The sequence below is a fragment of the Miniopterus natalensis genome, chromosome 1, assembly GCF_054644295.1.
Source record: "Miniopterus natalensis isolate mMinNat1 chromosome 1, mMinNat1.hap1, whole genome shotgun sequence".
In the NCBI taxonomy this organism is placed as follows: domain Eukaryota; kingdom Metazoa; phylum Chordata; class Mammalia; order Chiroptera; family Miniopteridae; genus Miniopterus; species Miniopterus natalensis.
Window position 1 is genome coordinate 88,286,325 of NC_142081.1, and position 18,533 is coordinate 88,304,857.

The window sequence follows — 18,533 nt, forward strand, 5'->3', positions numbered from 1 at the left end:
AGGTTATAACCCTTGTAAACATATGCACCCAATAATAGGAGCACCTCAATGTATAAAAAAAATTTTGGTGGACTTTAAGGGTGAGATCAACAGCAACACAATCATGGTAGAGGAATTTAACACCCCACTGTCATCACTGGATAGATCATGCAAACAAAAGACCAACAAAGAAACAGAGACCTTCAGTGACACACTAGAGCTAATGGATTTAATTGACATATGCAGAACATTTCATCCAAAATCAGCAGAATATACATTCTTCTCAAGTGCATATGGAACATTCTCAAATTAACACCATATTAGTACACAAAACAAATCTCTACAAATTCAAGAAGACTGAAATCATATCAAGCATCTCCTCAGATCACAATGGCATGAAACTAGAAATCAACCACTATAAAAAAACTCAAAAATATTCAAACACACGGAGGCCAAAGTTGCAGGTTATTAAACAATGAACTGGTTACCAAGGAGATCAAGGAAGAAACCAGAAACTTCCTGGGAAAAACGAAAATGAACAGACAGTAACCCAAAATCTATGGGACACAGTGAAAGCAGTCCTGAGAGGAAAGTTCCTAGCACTACAGGCATACCTCAAGAAACAAGAAAAAGCTCCAATAAACCATCTAACATAACAACTAAAAGAATTAGAAAGAGATGAGCAAGAAAAGCCTTGAGGAAGTAGAACAAAGGAAATAGTAAAGATCAGAGCAGAAATTAATGACATAGAGACTGAAAAAAAATACTAAAGATCAATGAAACCAAGAGCTGGTTCATGAAAAGGTAAATAAGATTGATGCACCTTTAGCCAGACTCACCCAGAAATGAAGAGAGAGGACCCAAATAAACAAAATCAGAAAAGAAAGAGGCAATATAACAACTGACCAAATAGAAATTCAAAGGGTTGTAAGAAAATATTATGAGCATTTATATGCCAACAAACTGGACAATCTGGATGAAATGGACAAATTACTAGAAAAATACAGTCTTCCAAAGCTGAATCAGGAAGAATCAGAACCTGAATAGATCGATAACAACTATTGAAAACTGAATCGGTAATCAAAAAACTCCCAGCAAATAAAAGTCCAGGGCTAGATGGATTTATATGCGAATTTTACCAAACATGTAAGTATGTATTAACACCTATTCTCCTCAAACTATTTCAGAAAATTCAAGAGGAGGGAAGACTCCAAAGCTTTTTATGAGGCCAGAATTATCCTAATCCCAAAACCACATAAAGACAGTACAAAGAAAGAGAATTACAGGCCAATATCACTGATGAACACAGATGCTAAGACCCTCAACAAAATACTAACAAACTGGATTCAGCAATACATGAAAAAGATCATATACCATAACCAAGTGGGATTTCCTCCAGGAATGCAAGGCTGGTATAATATTCACTAATCAAAAATGTGATACGTCATATAAACAAAATGAAGGACAAAAATCATATGATCATATCAATAGATGCAGAAAAAATCCAGCACCCATTTGACAAAATCCAGCACCCATTTTTGACAAAAACTCTCAGCCAATTGGGACTAGAGGGATCATACCTCAACATAATAAAGGCCATATACGACAAACCTACAGCCAACATTATACTCAAATGTCAAAAACTAAAACCATTTCCCTTAAAAACTGGAACAGATAAGATTGTGCACTTTCACTACTCTTATTCAACACAGTATTGGATGTCCTATCAACAGCAATCAGAGATGAAGAAAACATAAAAAGTACCCAAATTGGAAAGGAGGAATTAAAACTGTCATCATTCACAGAAAACATGATATTGTACATAGAAAACCCTAAAGAATTCATCAATGTACTTCTAGATTTGATAAATGAATTTGGCAAGGTAGCTGCTTTCAAAATTAACATCCAAGAATTCACAGTATTTTTATACACCAACAATGAACTCTCAGACAGAGAAACTAAAAAAACAATGCCATTTACCATTGCAACTAAAAAAATAAGATATCTAGGAATAAATTTAACCAAGGATGTAAAAGACCTGTACTCGGAAAACTACAGGACACTGAAAAAAGAAATAGAGGAAGATATAAGCAAGTGCAAGAATATACCATGTTTGTGAATTTGAAGAATTGATATTATTAAAATGTCCATATTACCCAAAGCAATCTATAGATTCAAAGCAATTCTTATTAAAATACCAACAGCATATTTCACAGAGCTAGAACAAATATTTTGAAAATTTATATGGAACCAAAAAAACCCCCAAATAACCACAGCAATCTTGAGAAAGAAGAACAAATTTGCGGGGATCATTTTACCAGATATAAAACTATACTACAAAGCCATTGTAATCAAAACTGTTTGGTATTGGTACAACAACAGACATATAGATCAATGGAACAGTACAGAGACCCCAGAAATAGACCCATGCAATTATGGTCAGTTATTATTTGACAAGGGATGCAAGAGCATACAATGGAGTAAAGACAGTCTCTTCAATAAATGGTGCAGGGAAAATTGGACAGCTACACGCAAAAAAATGAAACTAGGTCGCAAACTTACTCCATATGCAAAAATAAATCCAAAATGGATAAAAGACTTAAATGTAAGTCGTGACACCATAAAAATCCTGGAAGAAAACATAGGCAATAAAGTTACAGACATCATACGTAGCGGAATTTTCACTGATACATCTCCTAGTGCAAGATAAAGAAAGGAAAATATAAACAAATGGGACTACATCAAACTAAAAAGCTTCAGCATAGTAAAAGAAAACAGCCTCAGAATACAAAGGAACCCAATAGTATGGGCAAACATATTTGCCAAGGTTGCATCTAATGGGCTAATTTCCAAAGTGTACAAAGAACTCATACAAGTCAATAAGAGGAAGACAAACAATCCAATTAAAAAATGGGCAAAGGGCCTGAATAGACACATCTCCAAAGTGGACATACAGATCGCCAAGAGACATATGAGAAAATGCTCAGTGTCTCTAATCATAACAGAGATACAAATTATAACAACAATGAGGTATCACTTCACACCTGTCAGAATGGCTACCATCAACAAATCAACAAATGACAAATGCTGGCAAGGTTGTGAAGAAATGAGAACCGTGGTACACTGCTGTTTGGGAATGCAGACTGGTAGAGCCATTATGGAAAACAGTACGGAGGTTCTTCAAAAATAAAAAATAGAGCTGTCTTTTTACCCAGTGATCCCACTTCTAGGAATATATCCTAAGAATCCTGAAACACTAATCAGAAAGAATATATGCACTCCTATGTTCATAGCAGCACAATTTACAATAGCTAAGATCTAGTAACAGCCCAAGTGTCCATCAGTAGATGAGTGGATAAAAAGTTGTGGTACATTTACACTATGGAATACTATGCAGCTGTAAAGAAGAAGGATCTCTTACCCTTTGGGATCGTATGGATGGACCTGGAAAATATTATGCTAAGCGAAGTAAGCCAGGCAGAGAAAGAGGAATATCACATGATCTCACTTATACGTGGTATCTAAAGATCTTAATAAACTGATGAACAAAATAGATTCAGTGACATAGACGCATGGAACAGAATGACAAATCTCAGAGTGAAAGTGGATGTGGGTGGGTGGGTGGGTCGGTGGGTGGGGAGAGATTAACCAAAGAATTTACATGCATATATGCATAACCCATGGACACAGACAGTAGTGTGGTGAAGGCCTGGGATGGGGAGTGGGTGCAGGGTAGAAGGGGTTAAGGGGGAAAAATGGGGACATCTGTAATATTTTCAACAATGAAGATAAAGTAAAAAAAATCTACACAAATAGGAACAGTGATTTTGCATGTAAAAAGTTTAAAACTAGAACATTAAAAAAATATATATCTCTGGGATCTAGGGCCAAGCAAGGGGTACTTAGACTTGACATCAAAAAGTATGATCCAAAAAAAAAAAGGAAAATTCATAAATTAGACTTCTTTAAAATAAAAAATGTTTTCTCTGAGCACCGTATAGAGAATATAGTCAATAATACTGTAATAACTCTGTATGGTCCCAGGTGGGTACTGAAAATATTGAGGGGGGACCACTTTGTAGAGTATGTGATTGTCTAACCACTGTGCTGTACAACTGAAAATGAATATAAAGTACTATTGGATGTCAATTATATTTGAAAAATAAAATTAAAAAAAAGAATATATACCTTATTAATACAGCATACTTCTTTTAATTTACTCTAGAGGAAGTAATTTGCTCAAGGAGGCATATAGAATATGTTTGAATGTTTTTTAGTGTTCTTACTATTGATTTCTATTTTCATTGAGAATAGATGCTTGATATGATTTCAGTCTTCTTGAACAGATAGACTTGTTTTGTGTCCTAACATGTGGTCTATCTTTGAGCATGTCCCATGTGCACTTGAGAAGAATGTATATTCTGGGACTTTGGGGTGAAATGTTCTCTAAATGTCAATTAAATCCATCTGATCTGGTGTATCTTTTAGGGTTACTCTTTCCTTGGTGATTTTTTGTCTGGTAGATCTATCCATTGAAGTCAGTGGGGTGTTCAAGTACCTACTATGACTGCATTGCTGTCCATCTCTCCCTTAAAGTCATCTAGAAGTTTTTTATAAACTTAAGTGCTCCTATATTGGGTGCATATATGTTTATCAAGGTTATATCCTCTTGGTGGATTGATCCCTTCAGTATTGTGTAATGACCTTTCTTGTCTCTCGTTATGGTCTTCATTTTGAAGTCTATTTTTTCAGATATGAGTATTGCCACTCCAGCTTGTTTTCCATTTCCATTTGCATGGAAAAATTTTTTCCATCCCTTCACTTTCATCCCGTGTGTGTCTTTTGTTCTAAGGTGGGTCTCTTGTAGACAACATATATTTAGGTCATGTCTTCTTATTCATTCAGCTACTCTATGTCTTTTGATTGGAGCATTTAATCTATTTACAGTTAAGGCTTTTTTTGATAGGTACTTATCTATTGCCATTTTTATTCTTTATGCCTGTGTTTCTCTGTTTCCACTTCTTATTACAGCAGCCTTTTTAACATTTCTTGCAGTGCTCATTTGTTGGTGATAAACTCCTTTAGCCTTTTTTTTTTTTTTTTTTTTTTGGTCCAGGAAGCTCTTTATTTCACCATTTATTTTGAATGATAGCCTTGCTGGATAAAATAGTTTTGTTTTAAGACTCTTGCTTTCCATTACCTTGAATACTTCATGCCATTCCCTTCTGGCCTGTAGTGTTTCGACGAGAAATCAGCTGATAGCCTTATTGGAGCTCCTTTGTAGGTAACAGATTGCTTTTCTGTTGCTCCTTTAAGATTCTCTCTTTGTCTTGAAATTTTGGCATTTAATTATCATGTGTCTGTGTGTGGGCCTCTTCAGGTTTTTCTTTCTTGGGACTCTCTGTGCCTTATGAACTTGTGTGATTTTTTTCTTCTCCAGCTTAGAGAAATTTTCTGCCATTATTTCTTCAAATAGGTCCCTATCCCTTGCTTACTTTTTTCACCTTCTGGGATGCCTGTAATGCGCATATTGTTATGTTTCATGTTGTCCCAAAGCTCCCTTAGGCTGTCCTCCTGTTTTTTAATTGTTTTTTTCTTTTTGTTTCTCTGATTGAATTTTTCTACCCTGTCTTATAATTCACTGATTCAATCCTCAGCTTCCCCTAATCTTCTGCTTATTCCTTCCAATGTTTTCTTTATTTCTGTTATGTCATTCTTAATTTCCTTCAAGGTTTCCATGTCTTTTCTCATGCTGTTGAGCATCCTTACAATCAGTATTCTGAACTCTATATCTGATAGATTGCTTATCTTTATTTCATTTATCTCTTCTTCTGGAGAATTCTATTTTTCTTTCATTTGGGCCTCATTTTTTTTTTTTTTTTTTTTTTGTCTCCTCATTTTGGCTGCCTCTTTTGGTTTGTTTGTATGTATTAGGTAAATCTGCTTGGACTCCCATTCTTTTGGAATGGTCTATGGTTCACGGCAGTTATACACAGTTTTTGACTGGCCTTGAGTTTCACACTTTCAATGATCCACAGCTTGTGACTCCCTCTGTGTTGGGAAAGGACCAAGATGTGCACCAAGGTCTGTTTTTCCAAGTCCCATGTACAGAGGCAGGTCAGGCAAAGGCATAAAGCACTCAGTGATCTGCCTTTGTCTGTAGGCTGATTTTTATCTCTTAATAAGCCTCAGGCTGTAGACCACAAAGTGTAAATTCCACAGGGTGGGATGAGAGGTATTCCAACAGGGTGGGGTAATTGCTTCCCCCCCCCAGACAAAACCTGCCAGGGCAGTAAAGGTCTGCCTGAGAAAGATGTCCTCTGCAGTACTGACCCTTTCTGCAAAGGGTCAACTCAGGAATCCAGATTGCCACCCTCTGATCTCTTTCCCCAGAGCCAGCATCTCTGGATTTTCCTCATACCACTCTTGTCTGCTCTACCCTCCATCCACCAGAGCCCAAGGTGAATGGCTGCATACACAATTTTGTGCATTAGTCCTTTAAGAAGGTGCCTGCATTTCAGCCACCTCTCCTTGGCAGACAGAAACCCTGTTGTTTTTCACAGCCAGATGTTATGTGGGCACCTTTCTCATTTTTGGTGCTCTGGGCTGGTGAGCCCAGCTTTGGGTTTAGATCTCATAGCTCTCAGTGAATACCCCCCACAGAGGAGATATCCATCTTGACCTTCAACTGCTGCCTCTGGGAGCCAGGCCAGCCCTCTCGTACCTCCTTACTTCCTACCAGTCTCTGTGTGGTCTCTACTTTAGGTCCTTGATTATGAGAGTCCTCTCCAGGTAGTCTTCAGCTGATTTTTCAGGATGGCTTTTTTCTATTTTAGTTGTAATTCCAGCTTGGCCCTGAGAGAGTGTTAGTGTAGCTTCCACTTAAGTCTGCCATATCTTGGAATTATTGATTTTTAAGAGACAGAGAAAAATTTGGAGAGAGACACGTTGATGTGAGAGAGAAACATTGTTTGGTTGCCTCCCATATGTGCCCCAACTGTGACTAAAACTTAGAACCTAGGTATGTCCCCTGACCTGGAAGTGGACCCACAACCTTTTGGTATATTGGATGATGCTCCAACCAACTGAGCCATCCAGCCAGGGCATAGACTTAATAATTTTAAAATGGCAAAACTCTCCAAATTGTTCTACAGATTCAGTGAAATCTCTATCAAAATCCCCTTTCTTGCATGACTTGACAAGCTGATCCTAAAATTCATGTGGAAACACAAGAGACCCAGAATGACCAAAGAAATCTTAAGAAGAACAAAGTTGGAGGAGTCATACTTATTTGATTTTAAACTTAATACAAAGCTATAGTAATGAAGACAATGTGGTACTAGCATAAAGATAAACCTTTATAAATGAATGGTATAAACCGAATGTTCAGAAATAAACCCTTACACCTATTGCCAATTTATTTTCAACAGGGAGGCCAAGACAATTCATTGAGAAAGAATAATATTTTTAAAAACTGGTATTGGATAACTGGATATTCATATGCAAAAGAATGAAGTTTGATCTTTTTTTCATGCCATGCACTAAAATTAACTCAAAATTATCAAAGACCTAAATTTAAAAGCTAAAACTATAAGCCTCTTAGAAGAAACAGAGAAGTAAATCTTTGTGACCTTGATTTAGGTAATGATTTCTTAAATAGGACATCAAAAGCACAACCAACAAAAGAAAAAATAGAAAAATTGAACTTTATAAAAATTAAAAACTTTTGTGCTACAAATGATACCATTAAGAGCATGAAAAGACAACTTGTAGTATATACAAATCATATATCTGATACCAGACTTTCATCCAGAATATACAAAGGACTCTTACCCCTCAATAATAAAAAGATAAATAACACCACTTTAAAATGGCCAAATTAGCCCTGGCTAGGTGTAGACATTTTCCCAAATAGCATATGCAAATGGTCAATAAGCACACGAAAAGATGCTCAACATGATTACTCCTTAGGGAATTGCAAACCAAACTATAATGATATTACTTCACACCCCCTAGGATAGCTATAATAAAGATAGACAATAACAGTTGTTGGAAAAGATGTACAGAAATTAGGGCCCTCATACACTGCTGGTGGCAATTTAAGTGGTACTTCTGCTATGAAAAATAGTTTTTCCATTTTTCAAAATGTTAAATATATAGTTAACATATGACCCAGTAAGTCTATTCCTAAGTTATACCTGAGAGAAATGAAAACATGTTCACACAAAAACTTGTACATGGATGTTCATAATAGCATTATTTATAATAGTCAAAAAGTGGCCCAAATGTCCATAAGCTGATGAATGGATAAATAAAATGTGTATATCCATGAATGGAATATTATTTGGCAATAAAAAGGAACAAAGTACTAATAAATGCTACAACATGGATGAACCTTGGAAACATGTTAAGTGTATGAAACCAGCCTCAAAAGACCACATATTGTATAATTCTATTTATATGAAATATCCAGAATAGGCAAATCTATAGAGACAGAAGGTAGATTAGTGGCTGCCAGGACTGAGGCAACGCTAGGAGGAATGGGCTGTGACTGCAAATGGGTATAGAGTTTCTTTTTGGAGTAATTAAAATGTTCTAAAATTAGATAGTAGTAATAGTTGATCAACTTGGTGAATGTATTAAAAGCCATTGAATTGTGCATTTAAAATGAGTGAATTCTATGGTATGTTAATTATCTTAATAAAGCTTTGAAAATTCTGATTATAATAGATAAGCAACTTATTGGTAAAAAAAAAATGTATAGTTTATCCTTATTATGGAATAGTTGTCTTCAAACTGCCGCCTGTGAGTCAAATCTAGCTTCCAGCTTGTTTTTGAAAATAAAGTTTTATTGGAATATAGTAAAACCCACTCATTTACCTATCATCTGTAGCTGCCTTTGTAGAGTTGGGTAGGAGTGACAGAGATGTTATGGCCTGCAGAATCTAAATTATTTACTATTTGACTCTTTACAGAAAGAGTTTGCCAAGCCCTGCTATGGAATAAGAAGTGGTGTTTATTTTTATTTTTATCTTTTAAGAAGTGGTATTTATCCCACATATGAGTGAAATCAGATGTTGTGTCTGACATTTGGCATAGCATGATATTCTCAAAGTCCATCAGGTTGTTGTAAATGGCAATATTTCATCTTTTCTTATGGCTGAGTAGTATAGTCCATTGTACATATGTACCACCTCTTTTATTTTCACTCTCACTATTTTTTTTATCTTTATTGATTTCAGAGAGAGGAAAGGAGAGGGAGAGAGAGATAGAAACACCAATGATGAGTCATTGATCGGCTGCCTCCCGAATGCCCCCTGCTAGGGATCGAGCCCACAACCAGGGCACGTGCCCTGACCGGGAATCAAACCCCGATAGCCTGGATCCTAAGTCTATGCCCAACCACTTAACCATGCCTGGCCGGGCTTCACTCTCACTATTAATTAATTATTTTTAAATTGAATTTATTGGAGTGACATTGGTTTATAAAATTATATAGGTTTCAGGTATATAATTCTGTAATAAATCATCTGTATTGTATAATTATATATTATTAATATTATAATTCTATAATACATCATATTGTATTGTGTGTTTACCTATACCACATCTTCTTTATCCAATCATCTATTCAAGGATACTTTGGTTGTTTCCATGTCTTGGCCACCCTGAGTAATGCTGCAATGAAATGGGGGTACATATGTCTTTGTGAATAAATTTTTTCAAATTTTTCAGATAGATACTCATATGTGGATATAAAACTGAAAGCAGCAAATGAACAAACAAGAAAATCAAACCAACAAAAGCTAACAGAAACAGACAACAGTATGGTGGTTATCAGAGGGAATGCAGTGGTGGCGGGTAGTAAAGGGTAAAAGTGGTAAAATATATGGTGACAGAAGATTATTTGACTTTTCATGATACGTAATCTTCCTAAAGAAGATTTGCAGAGTTGGGTAGTAGTGATAGAGATGTTATGGCCTGCAGAAGATTATGTATCATAGAAATGAACACTTGAAAACTATGTAATCTTATTAACCAATGTCACCTGAATAAATTTAACAAAAAGGAAGAAAAAAATTAAAAATGAATCTTGTTGGAGCCCTGGCCTGTGGTTCAGTTGGTTGGAGCATTGTCCTGTACACCAAAAGGTTGAGGGTTTGATTCCTGGTCGGAGTGCATATGAGAGGCAACCTATTGATATATCTCTCTCATACCGTTTTTTTCCTCTCTTTCCCCTTTCCTCTCTCTCTAAAATCAATAAACATATCCTTGGGTGAGGGTGAAAAATAATGAATCTTGTTAAGTTAAAAAAAAGAGAAAGAAGCAGTATTTAAAAGAAGGGAGATAGATCTATGTTTATCTATAAATAGATCTCAGAAATTGTGTTAAGTAAAAAAAAATAAGTTGAGAACAATATATATAGCAATGTCATTTATGTGAAAAAATACAACAGACAACTAACCCACTAATAAAAATTATAGAATCTAATAGGTACATGCAGTATTATATAAATTCATGGAAAAAGTTCTGGAAAGGTATACAGCAATCTAATATTATCTCTAAGGAGAGCATTGAATGTTTGGAATGGTGGTCAAAGTGTACACTAATCTTATTTGTTATATTTAAAAAATTTTTTACAAAGAATATGTATAAGTTTGTCACATAAAAAATATAAATAGAATTGTAATATATTATATATATTTTTAATTTATTTCAGAACTAAGAATGATAAAACTTTGTTAGAAACTGTAAGTATAGCACTCTCAGTTTGAAATTGCACTTTGCCTTTGTAGTTAATAAATTCTAGAAATTGTCAGAATAAATAATCTTAAAGATCCAATGCTTACTAGTTTATTCAAGAGATTTCTATGCATATCTGAGCTGGAAAGCTTTGTTTATTCTTTTGATTTTGCTGGACCTTATTATCTCTCAGAAATACTTCACTTATGAAATATTGAACTGTAGTATCTCTCAGTGTCCTAAACTTAAATTCATTGTCACTTCTAGTTCCTTTACCTCTTTCTGCCTCAATTACAACTTCACTTTACAGATTAGTACCAATGGTTCATTATTTTCATGAGTTAATGAATACTTTCTTACTTTAATAATTAAGTACCCAAATAAGTTCTCTATATTGAGATGTTGCTTTTCATTGTTACTAAAATTATAATATTTGTTTTTAGAAATACAAACAGATACAAAATGATTTCCAAGTGCTGTCAGAGGAGAAATTGGCGCTGGAACATGAACTACAAAAGTTGAGGAATACAGAGGTTAGTTAAATTTTGTGTCTGAAAATGGCATATAGTACCTAAAAAGCCTTATTATAATAAAATAGCAATAAAATATATTTAAGTGTTTTATTATACATTTTCAATATTAATAACTGGTAACACCTGTGTTTTAAAAACCTAAAACGTGCCCGGCTGGGTGTCGCTCAGCGGTTGAGCGTCAACCTAGGATCCAGGAGATCAGGGTTCGATTCCCAGTCAGGGCATATGCCCGGGTTGTGGGCTTGATCCCCAGTCAGGGGCTTGCAGGAGGTGGCAGATCGATGACTCTCTCATCATTGATGTTTCTATCTCTCTCTCTCTCCCCCTCTCCTTTCCTCTCTCTGAAATCAATAAAGATACATTAAAAAAAACCACACCAACCTAAAACAATGCTGTATTTAAATTATACTAGCTATGAAAATAAAAAAGATGCTATGAAAAGCAGACTAAATTTTAAACATTCTGAAAGACATTTCTATGCCAAAAATTTAATTTGTTAAAATACCAATAAATTAGGGTTTTTAAATATACTTTAAATTTGCAATTATATAATGTGTGTCCCAGTTCACTATACCAAGTAGAGTGAATAGAACTATCTAGGATAAAATTTTTCTCCTAATTTTTCCTCTTTGCAATTTTTATAAAGCATATAAGTTTCAAAATGTAGATGACAGAGTCAAATGGATTAGAAACAAATTTTTATTAACTACTTAAAACCATAAGATGTATTGTTTCAACATAAAATCAACATAAAATGAAGGAAAATACTCTTTCTTGAATGCACTAATGTTGGTTACCAGATAATTTTTCCTTACTATATGAGGAAGCAGAAGTGGTACTAGGAGATTTGCTACTTAATCAGTTAGAGAAGCAGTGATCCTACACAGGTGTTAAATATAAGATCAGAGCTGTCAAACACAACCGATTAGGAATAGTTCCATTTTGGTATAGTTCCAACTAGGAATAGAAAATTAAAAAATAAAATAAAAATAAAGTAGTATATTATTATATTAAATAATTGAGTAGTCTGGCCAAGTGTAAGAATTTTGCAACACTTAATCATGCGTCATTAGGCCCATATTAAAGAAACACCTTTGAAGTGGGTTTCTGTTCAAGATGGCTGTGTAGGTAAATGCTGCATGCATGTACCTCCTCCCACAACCCCATCAAAATTACAGTTACACTACAGAACAACCATCATTCAGAACTGCCTGAAGTCTAGCTGAACAGAAATCCTTATAACTAAGGGTATACAGAAGAAGCCACATAGATACTGGTAGGAGGGGTGATGTGGAATGGGCTATTCCTACACCCACGTGTATCGGTTTAAAATCAGGAGGGATATCTTGGAAGTCCTCCCTGAGGAGTAAGGCATCCCAGTCCCATACCAAGGACCCCAACCCAGGGTTCCAGTTCTGGGAAGAGAAGTCTCCATAAATTCTGGCTGTGAAAACCAGTGGGGATTGTGCCTGAATGAGCCCAGAAACTGCTTGAGTTCCAGGTGTTCCTCCTAAATTTAGGGCCCACACATTGGACTCACTCCAAGCTCCAGCCCCGGGACAGCAACTTGAAAGGCATCAGGAATATATGGGGAGGAACTGAATTGTCCATCAAGTGCTGGAGGGGCAGCATTCTCCCAGACAAGTGCTAGCAGAGACCATATTTCTTTTGCTAAGTTCTCCCCACACGGAGCTAGGAGGCAGGCTGGCTAACACTGTTTGCCCTGCCCTGGTGATTCCCTGAGATCCCGCCTAATCCAATTTATAGTCCTAGCCAAGCTGCTTTTCCATACAAATGGCCAGTCTTGGCTCATGTTGCAGACTTTCCGAAACTCTCTCAAGTAGTATTTTACCTTTGGGTGCCCTCACTACTTTCTAAGTGGTCCTAGGCTCGGCACTAGCTGCAGCTGGCCTCGGTTTTCAGGTTGGCATTTTGTTGCTACAAGCCTAGCAGAGGTAGCAACCATATGCAGATCACTTTTTAGCTCATGCCTGGTCGCCCTGGATAGGGCACAGGTGGTAGCTGACCTTGCCTGCATCTCCCTGGAGGCCCCAAAGCCATCACACCTTGTAGAGAGCTTCAGACTTCAACAAAGCACCACTCGATTACTTCCATAAGTGACACACTTAAGGGACAGATTTAGTGGGCTCCAGAGCCTTGCTGAAGTCATTTCTACTCTGTGGGGTCAGCCCCTGAACAGCAGATTCTCAATGGTAGTTGTGGCCAGTCCTTGCAGCCAGTTGGACTGGGGATAGATCCCTCCCATTGATGTGCCATCAACAATCAAGGCTTAACTACAACAGGAGGGTTCACACAGCCCATACAGGATGGAGGGTATACAACTGGAGTGCCCAGATAAGGTGAATGGGGAGACTGTGCCACTGGGCCCTACAGAACACCTACATTAGGCCATTCTACCAATACCAGGAGATGTAGCAGCTTTACCTAATACATAGAAACAAACACAGAGATGCAGCCAAAATGACTTGATCAAGAAACATGTCCCAAATGGGGAAAAACACAGAGAACAAAACTCCAGAAAAAGAACTAAACAAAATGGAGACAAGCAATCTACCAGAGGCAGAGTGCAAAACTCTGGTTATAAAGATGCTCAGGGAACTTACTGAGGACCTCAACAAAGAGATAGAAACCATAAAATATGAGATATAAAATATATAAATGAACCAGTCAGAAATGAAGACTGCAATAATTGAAATGAAGACTACATTACAGGGAATCAATAGTAGAGTACCTGAAGCAGAGAACACCAAGTAAGAACAGAAAAAAAATCCAAAATGAGGATAGTTTAAGGAACTTCTAGGACAACTTCGAATGTACTAACACTTACATTGTGGGGGTGCCAGAAGGAGAAGAGAAAGAGCAAGGAATTGAAAACCTACTTGAAAAAAATAATTATGGAAATCTTCCCTAACCTGCTGAAGGAAAAAGAAAAGACACACATGTCCAAGAAATACAGAGAATCCAGAACAAGATGGACCCAAAGAGTACCACACAAGGACACATCATAATTGAACTGGCAAAAGTTAAAGACAAAGAGAAAATCTTTTTTTTTTTTTTAAATTCTCACCTGAGGATATTTTTTCCATTGCTTTTCAGGGAGAGTGGAAGAGAGAGAGAGAAAGAGAGAGAGAGAAAGAGAGAGAGAGAGAGAGAGAGAGACATATCGGTTGGTTGCCTCATGCACATACCCCAACTGGAGCTGGGGATCGAGCCTGCAACTTAGGTACATGCCCTCGACCAGAATTGAACCCTGGGCCCTTCAGTCTGTGGGATGATGCTCAAAGAGAAAATCTTAAAAGCAGCAGAGAAAGATAGTCAGTTACCTCCATCGGATCTCCCACAAGACGGTCAGCTGATTTCTCAGCAGAAACATTTCAGACCAAAAGAGATTGGCATAAAATATTCAAAGTGATTAAAAGCAAGTACCTACAGTCAAGACTACTCTACCCAGCAAGACAATCATTAAAAATTGAAGGTGAAATTGAGTTTCCCAGACTATATAAAAGCTAAAGGAGTTCTTTACCACCAAACCAGTATGACAACAAATATTAAAGTTTTCTTTAAGAAAAAGAAAGAAAAAAAGACCATAGTTAGAAAGAATAAAATGGCAATAAATACATGCCTACCAATAATCACTTTAAATGTAAATGGATTAAATGCTTCAGCCAAAAGACATATGGTGTCTGTACCTTATGTATGCTTCTATGAGAGACTTCAGATTGGAAGACACATCTAGATTAAAAATAAAAGGATGGGAAAAATATTTCATGAAAATGTAAACAAACAACAACAAAAAAAACACAAAGCTGAGGTAGCAATATTTATACCAGAGAAAATAAACTTTAAAACAAAGGCTATAACAAAAGACTTGGAAAGACCTAGCAATTCTACTTCTGGGTATTATCTGAAGAAACTCAAAACACTAAATTGAAAAGAAAAATACATCCATTTGTTAACTGCAGCTATATTTACAATATCCAATATTGGAAGCAACCTAATTGTCCATGAATAGGTGAATGGATAAATAAGTAGTGCATAAATGCAATGGAATATGACTCAGCCATGAAAAGAATGAAATCTTGCCATATGCACAAACAGCATGGATCTAGCATTAGGGTATTCTGCTGAGTGAAATAAATCAGACAGAGAAAGACAAATGCCAGATCATTTCACTTATATGTGGAATTAAAAACAAAATAAATGAAGAAGCAAAACAGAAACAGACTCATAGATACAGAGAATATTTTGACGGTTGCCAGATGGGAGGGGGCTTGGGGGATGGGTGAAAAAGGTGAAGGAATTAAGAAGTACAAATTGGTAGTTACAGAATAGTCAGGGGGATCTAGAGTACAGCATAGGGAATATAGTCAATAATATTGTAATATCTATGTATGGTGTCAAATGGGTGCTAGATTTATCAGGGTGATTACTTCGTAAGTTATATAATTTTCTAATCACTGGGTTGTTCTCCTGAAACTAATATAATATTGTATGTCAACTGTAATTAAAAAATAAAAAAATTTATTTAAAAATGTGGAGCTTCTTAGATAACTTGAAAATGTTGCAGCAATTTTTGGTTTTGCTTTCTTGTATTGTTTGTTTAGGTTTTGTGTGTGGAAACCTAAAGAAGTGTGGAAATGTGAAGGAGAAATATGGAAGGATCATTTCTACATGTACAATAGTAGTATTTCCACATGAGGATAAAAACCAACTCCAAGAGAATGGAGTTGATGTAATATGATGGTGGAAAGAGAATAAAGGCTATGGAATTATGTCAAACTCAGAATTTCTAATAACAAATATATCTATTTTCTTCCACAGTACACTTTGTTTCCTAACTTAATTTTATCTTTTTAAATAATTTTATTTTTGTAGACAACCAATTTTAATAATCAAAAGCCACATTTGATTTCTAGCCTTGTCTGCCAAATGGTAATCAGTAGTTTTCTGTGTCAGTTAAGGGTTTTATTATTACTATTATTACTGTTGTTTTAAATTTATCTTTATTTTTGAAAGTATTACAGATGTCCCCTTTCCCCCCCATTAACCCCTCTCCACCCCACTCCCACCCCTCCCCAGGCCTTCACTGCACTATATCATTTTTTTTTGGTAAGTAGGAGAAATTGAGCCTATCTAAAGCAAGAAATTTATTGGATGGGTAACTCAAAGAACTGAAGGAAAATTGAACGACATGTTTGGTGAAGGATAGATGACCCAGGGCAGTTTTTGGAGACAAAATAATAGAAGTTCATGGACAGCCACTACATCTGTCATTTGAAGGAATTTTTAGAGAGGGAGCTTATGGCTACTTTTCTCCCCATCCCTTTGTTTACTAGCTCTCAGATCCAAATGGCTTCCCTTCCATAACAGACATTCTGAGGTGATTAGATCTTATTGACCTTGTTTGGGTCAAATATCTGCAGGACAGTTTGAGACGAGGGAAGTGCAGAACCTTCCTAAAATGTGGTGCTGTTTCTTAACACAAGGGAAAAAGGATACTGGGCACAAATACCTGGTGTTTACTGTACTTGGTTAAGTTTCCCTAATTACTATCTTATCTCTCAATCCAAGTATCAACAAACTTTTACTCTAAAGGACTATATAAATATTTTAGATTTTGCAGGCCACACCATCTCTGTTGCTATAACTCAGATCTGTTTCTGTGGTATGAAAATAGCCCTAGACAATACATAAATGAATGAGCAGGACTGTGTTGCAATAAAAATTTGTTTACAAAAACAGGCAGCAGGGCAGGTCTATAATTTGCTGATTCCTTATTTACTCCATTTCTGCTATCACCTGGCTTTCTACTCTAGCTTCCTAACTGAATCCCCTACAAGCATATGTTTTGGCTCGCTGTTGCTGGAAAACACTATTGCTTAAAGATTTTTTTTGCTCCTTCTGTTTTGTTCCATTTGTCCTTGTCTATTCCTACACCAATGTCTGAGATCCCTCATGATTAAAAATTTAGAATGATATTTTTATAGGAAGTCAATCCACTTTGTTTTTTAATAACAAGAATTTATTATATGTGTATACAATGGAATACTACTCAACCATAAGAAAAGATGAAATACTGCCATTTGTGACAACATGGATGAACCTTGAGAATATTATGCTAAGTGAAATAAGTCACAGAAAAAGTTAAGAACCATATAATCACTCATATATGGGATATATAACTGAAAACAACAAATGAACAAACAAAAATAAGCAAACAAAAACTCATAAACACAGACAACATTATGGTGGGTACCAGTGAGAACCACCATATGGATGGTAACTATCAGTTAAAGGGTAAAGGGGGTCAAATATATGGTGAAAGAAAAAGATCTGACTTTGGGTGGTGGTATCATAGAATTATACACTTGAAACCTACACAATTTTATTCACTAATGTCAACCCAATAAATTTAATTAAAAAAGAAGTTATTTCTTTTTGATCTTTGTGCTTTTATATAAATTTTAGAGTTAAAATGTCAAATTCTATCATTGTACTGAATCTGTACATCAAATTGGAGAGATTTACGTCTAGGATATCAAGACACATCTTTTCGTTATTAAATGTTTCCAATTTTGAAGGTTTTCTTTAATGTTTAATGATAAATATTTATGATTTTCTTTTTAAAGCTTTCATCCGTTTTTAATCTTAAGTGCTTCATATTTTCATACTACTATAATTGCTGTCTTTTAATAGATATTTTTAACTTGATAGAGAAGTACAATACATTTTTTTGTATGTTGAATTTGCATCCATAAACCTAGCTACAGTCATGATTAAATTTTTATTTCTTACTTGCAAAACTATGAATAATGATAGTCAAAATTTTCTTCCTTTCTAACTTTTAATACTTTCTATTTCTTTTTCTTGCATTGTGTTGCTGCACTGGCTACAATAGTGTTGAATAGACTATGACAGCAGGCACTTTTCATTTGTTCCTGACTTTAAAGGGAATTTATCTCTCTCCTTCCATCTACCCCTCCCTTCTCCTCTCCCTCCCTCTGTCCCTCTATCCCTTCTGTCTATCAGATTAAGGGGTTTGTCTTCTTTACATAATTTGTTAAATATTTTTTTTACGTTCCACAAAATTCTTCCAGCCTTTATTCACTGCTCAATTCCAAATCTACTTCCAAAATGGTTAGTTGTATATTATAACAGCACCCCACTTCCAGGTAGCAGAATCTGTGTTACTTTACATTTGCTGCTCAGTTGGTTGCTTTACTGGTTACTTTAGGGTTTACAGTCTTGTTTTTAATG

The 18,533-nt window shown here is 35.8% G+C and overlaps 1 protein-coding gene across 1 annotated transcript in view; it reads left to right on the forward strand.

The window, feature by feature from the left end:
• Positions 1-18,533, forward strand: part of CCDC7 (coiled-coil domain containing 7) — a 127,856-nt gene that overhangs the window by 81,347 nt on the left and 27,976 nt on the right. Inside the window, exons 10-11 of the mRNA XM_016196308.2 lie at positions 10,700-10,730; positions 11,166-11,255. Coding sequence (XP_016051794.2) covers positions 10,700-10,730; positions 11,166-11,255 — 121 coding nt within the window. The remainder of the gene's footprint in view (positions 1-10,699; positions 10,731-11,165; positions 11,256-18,533) is intronic.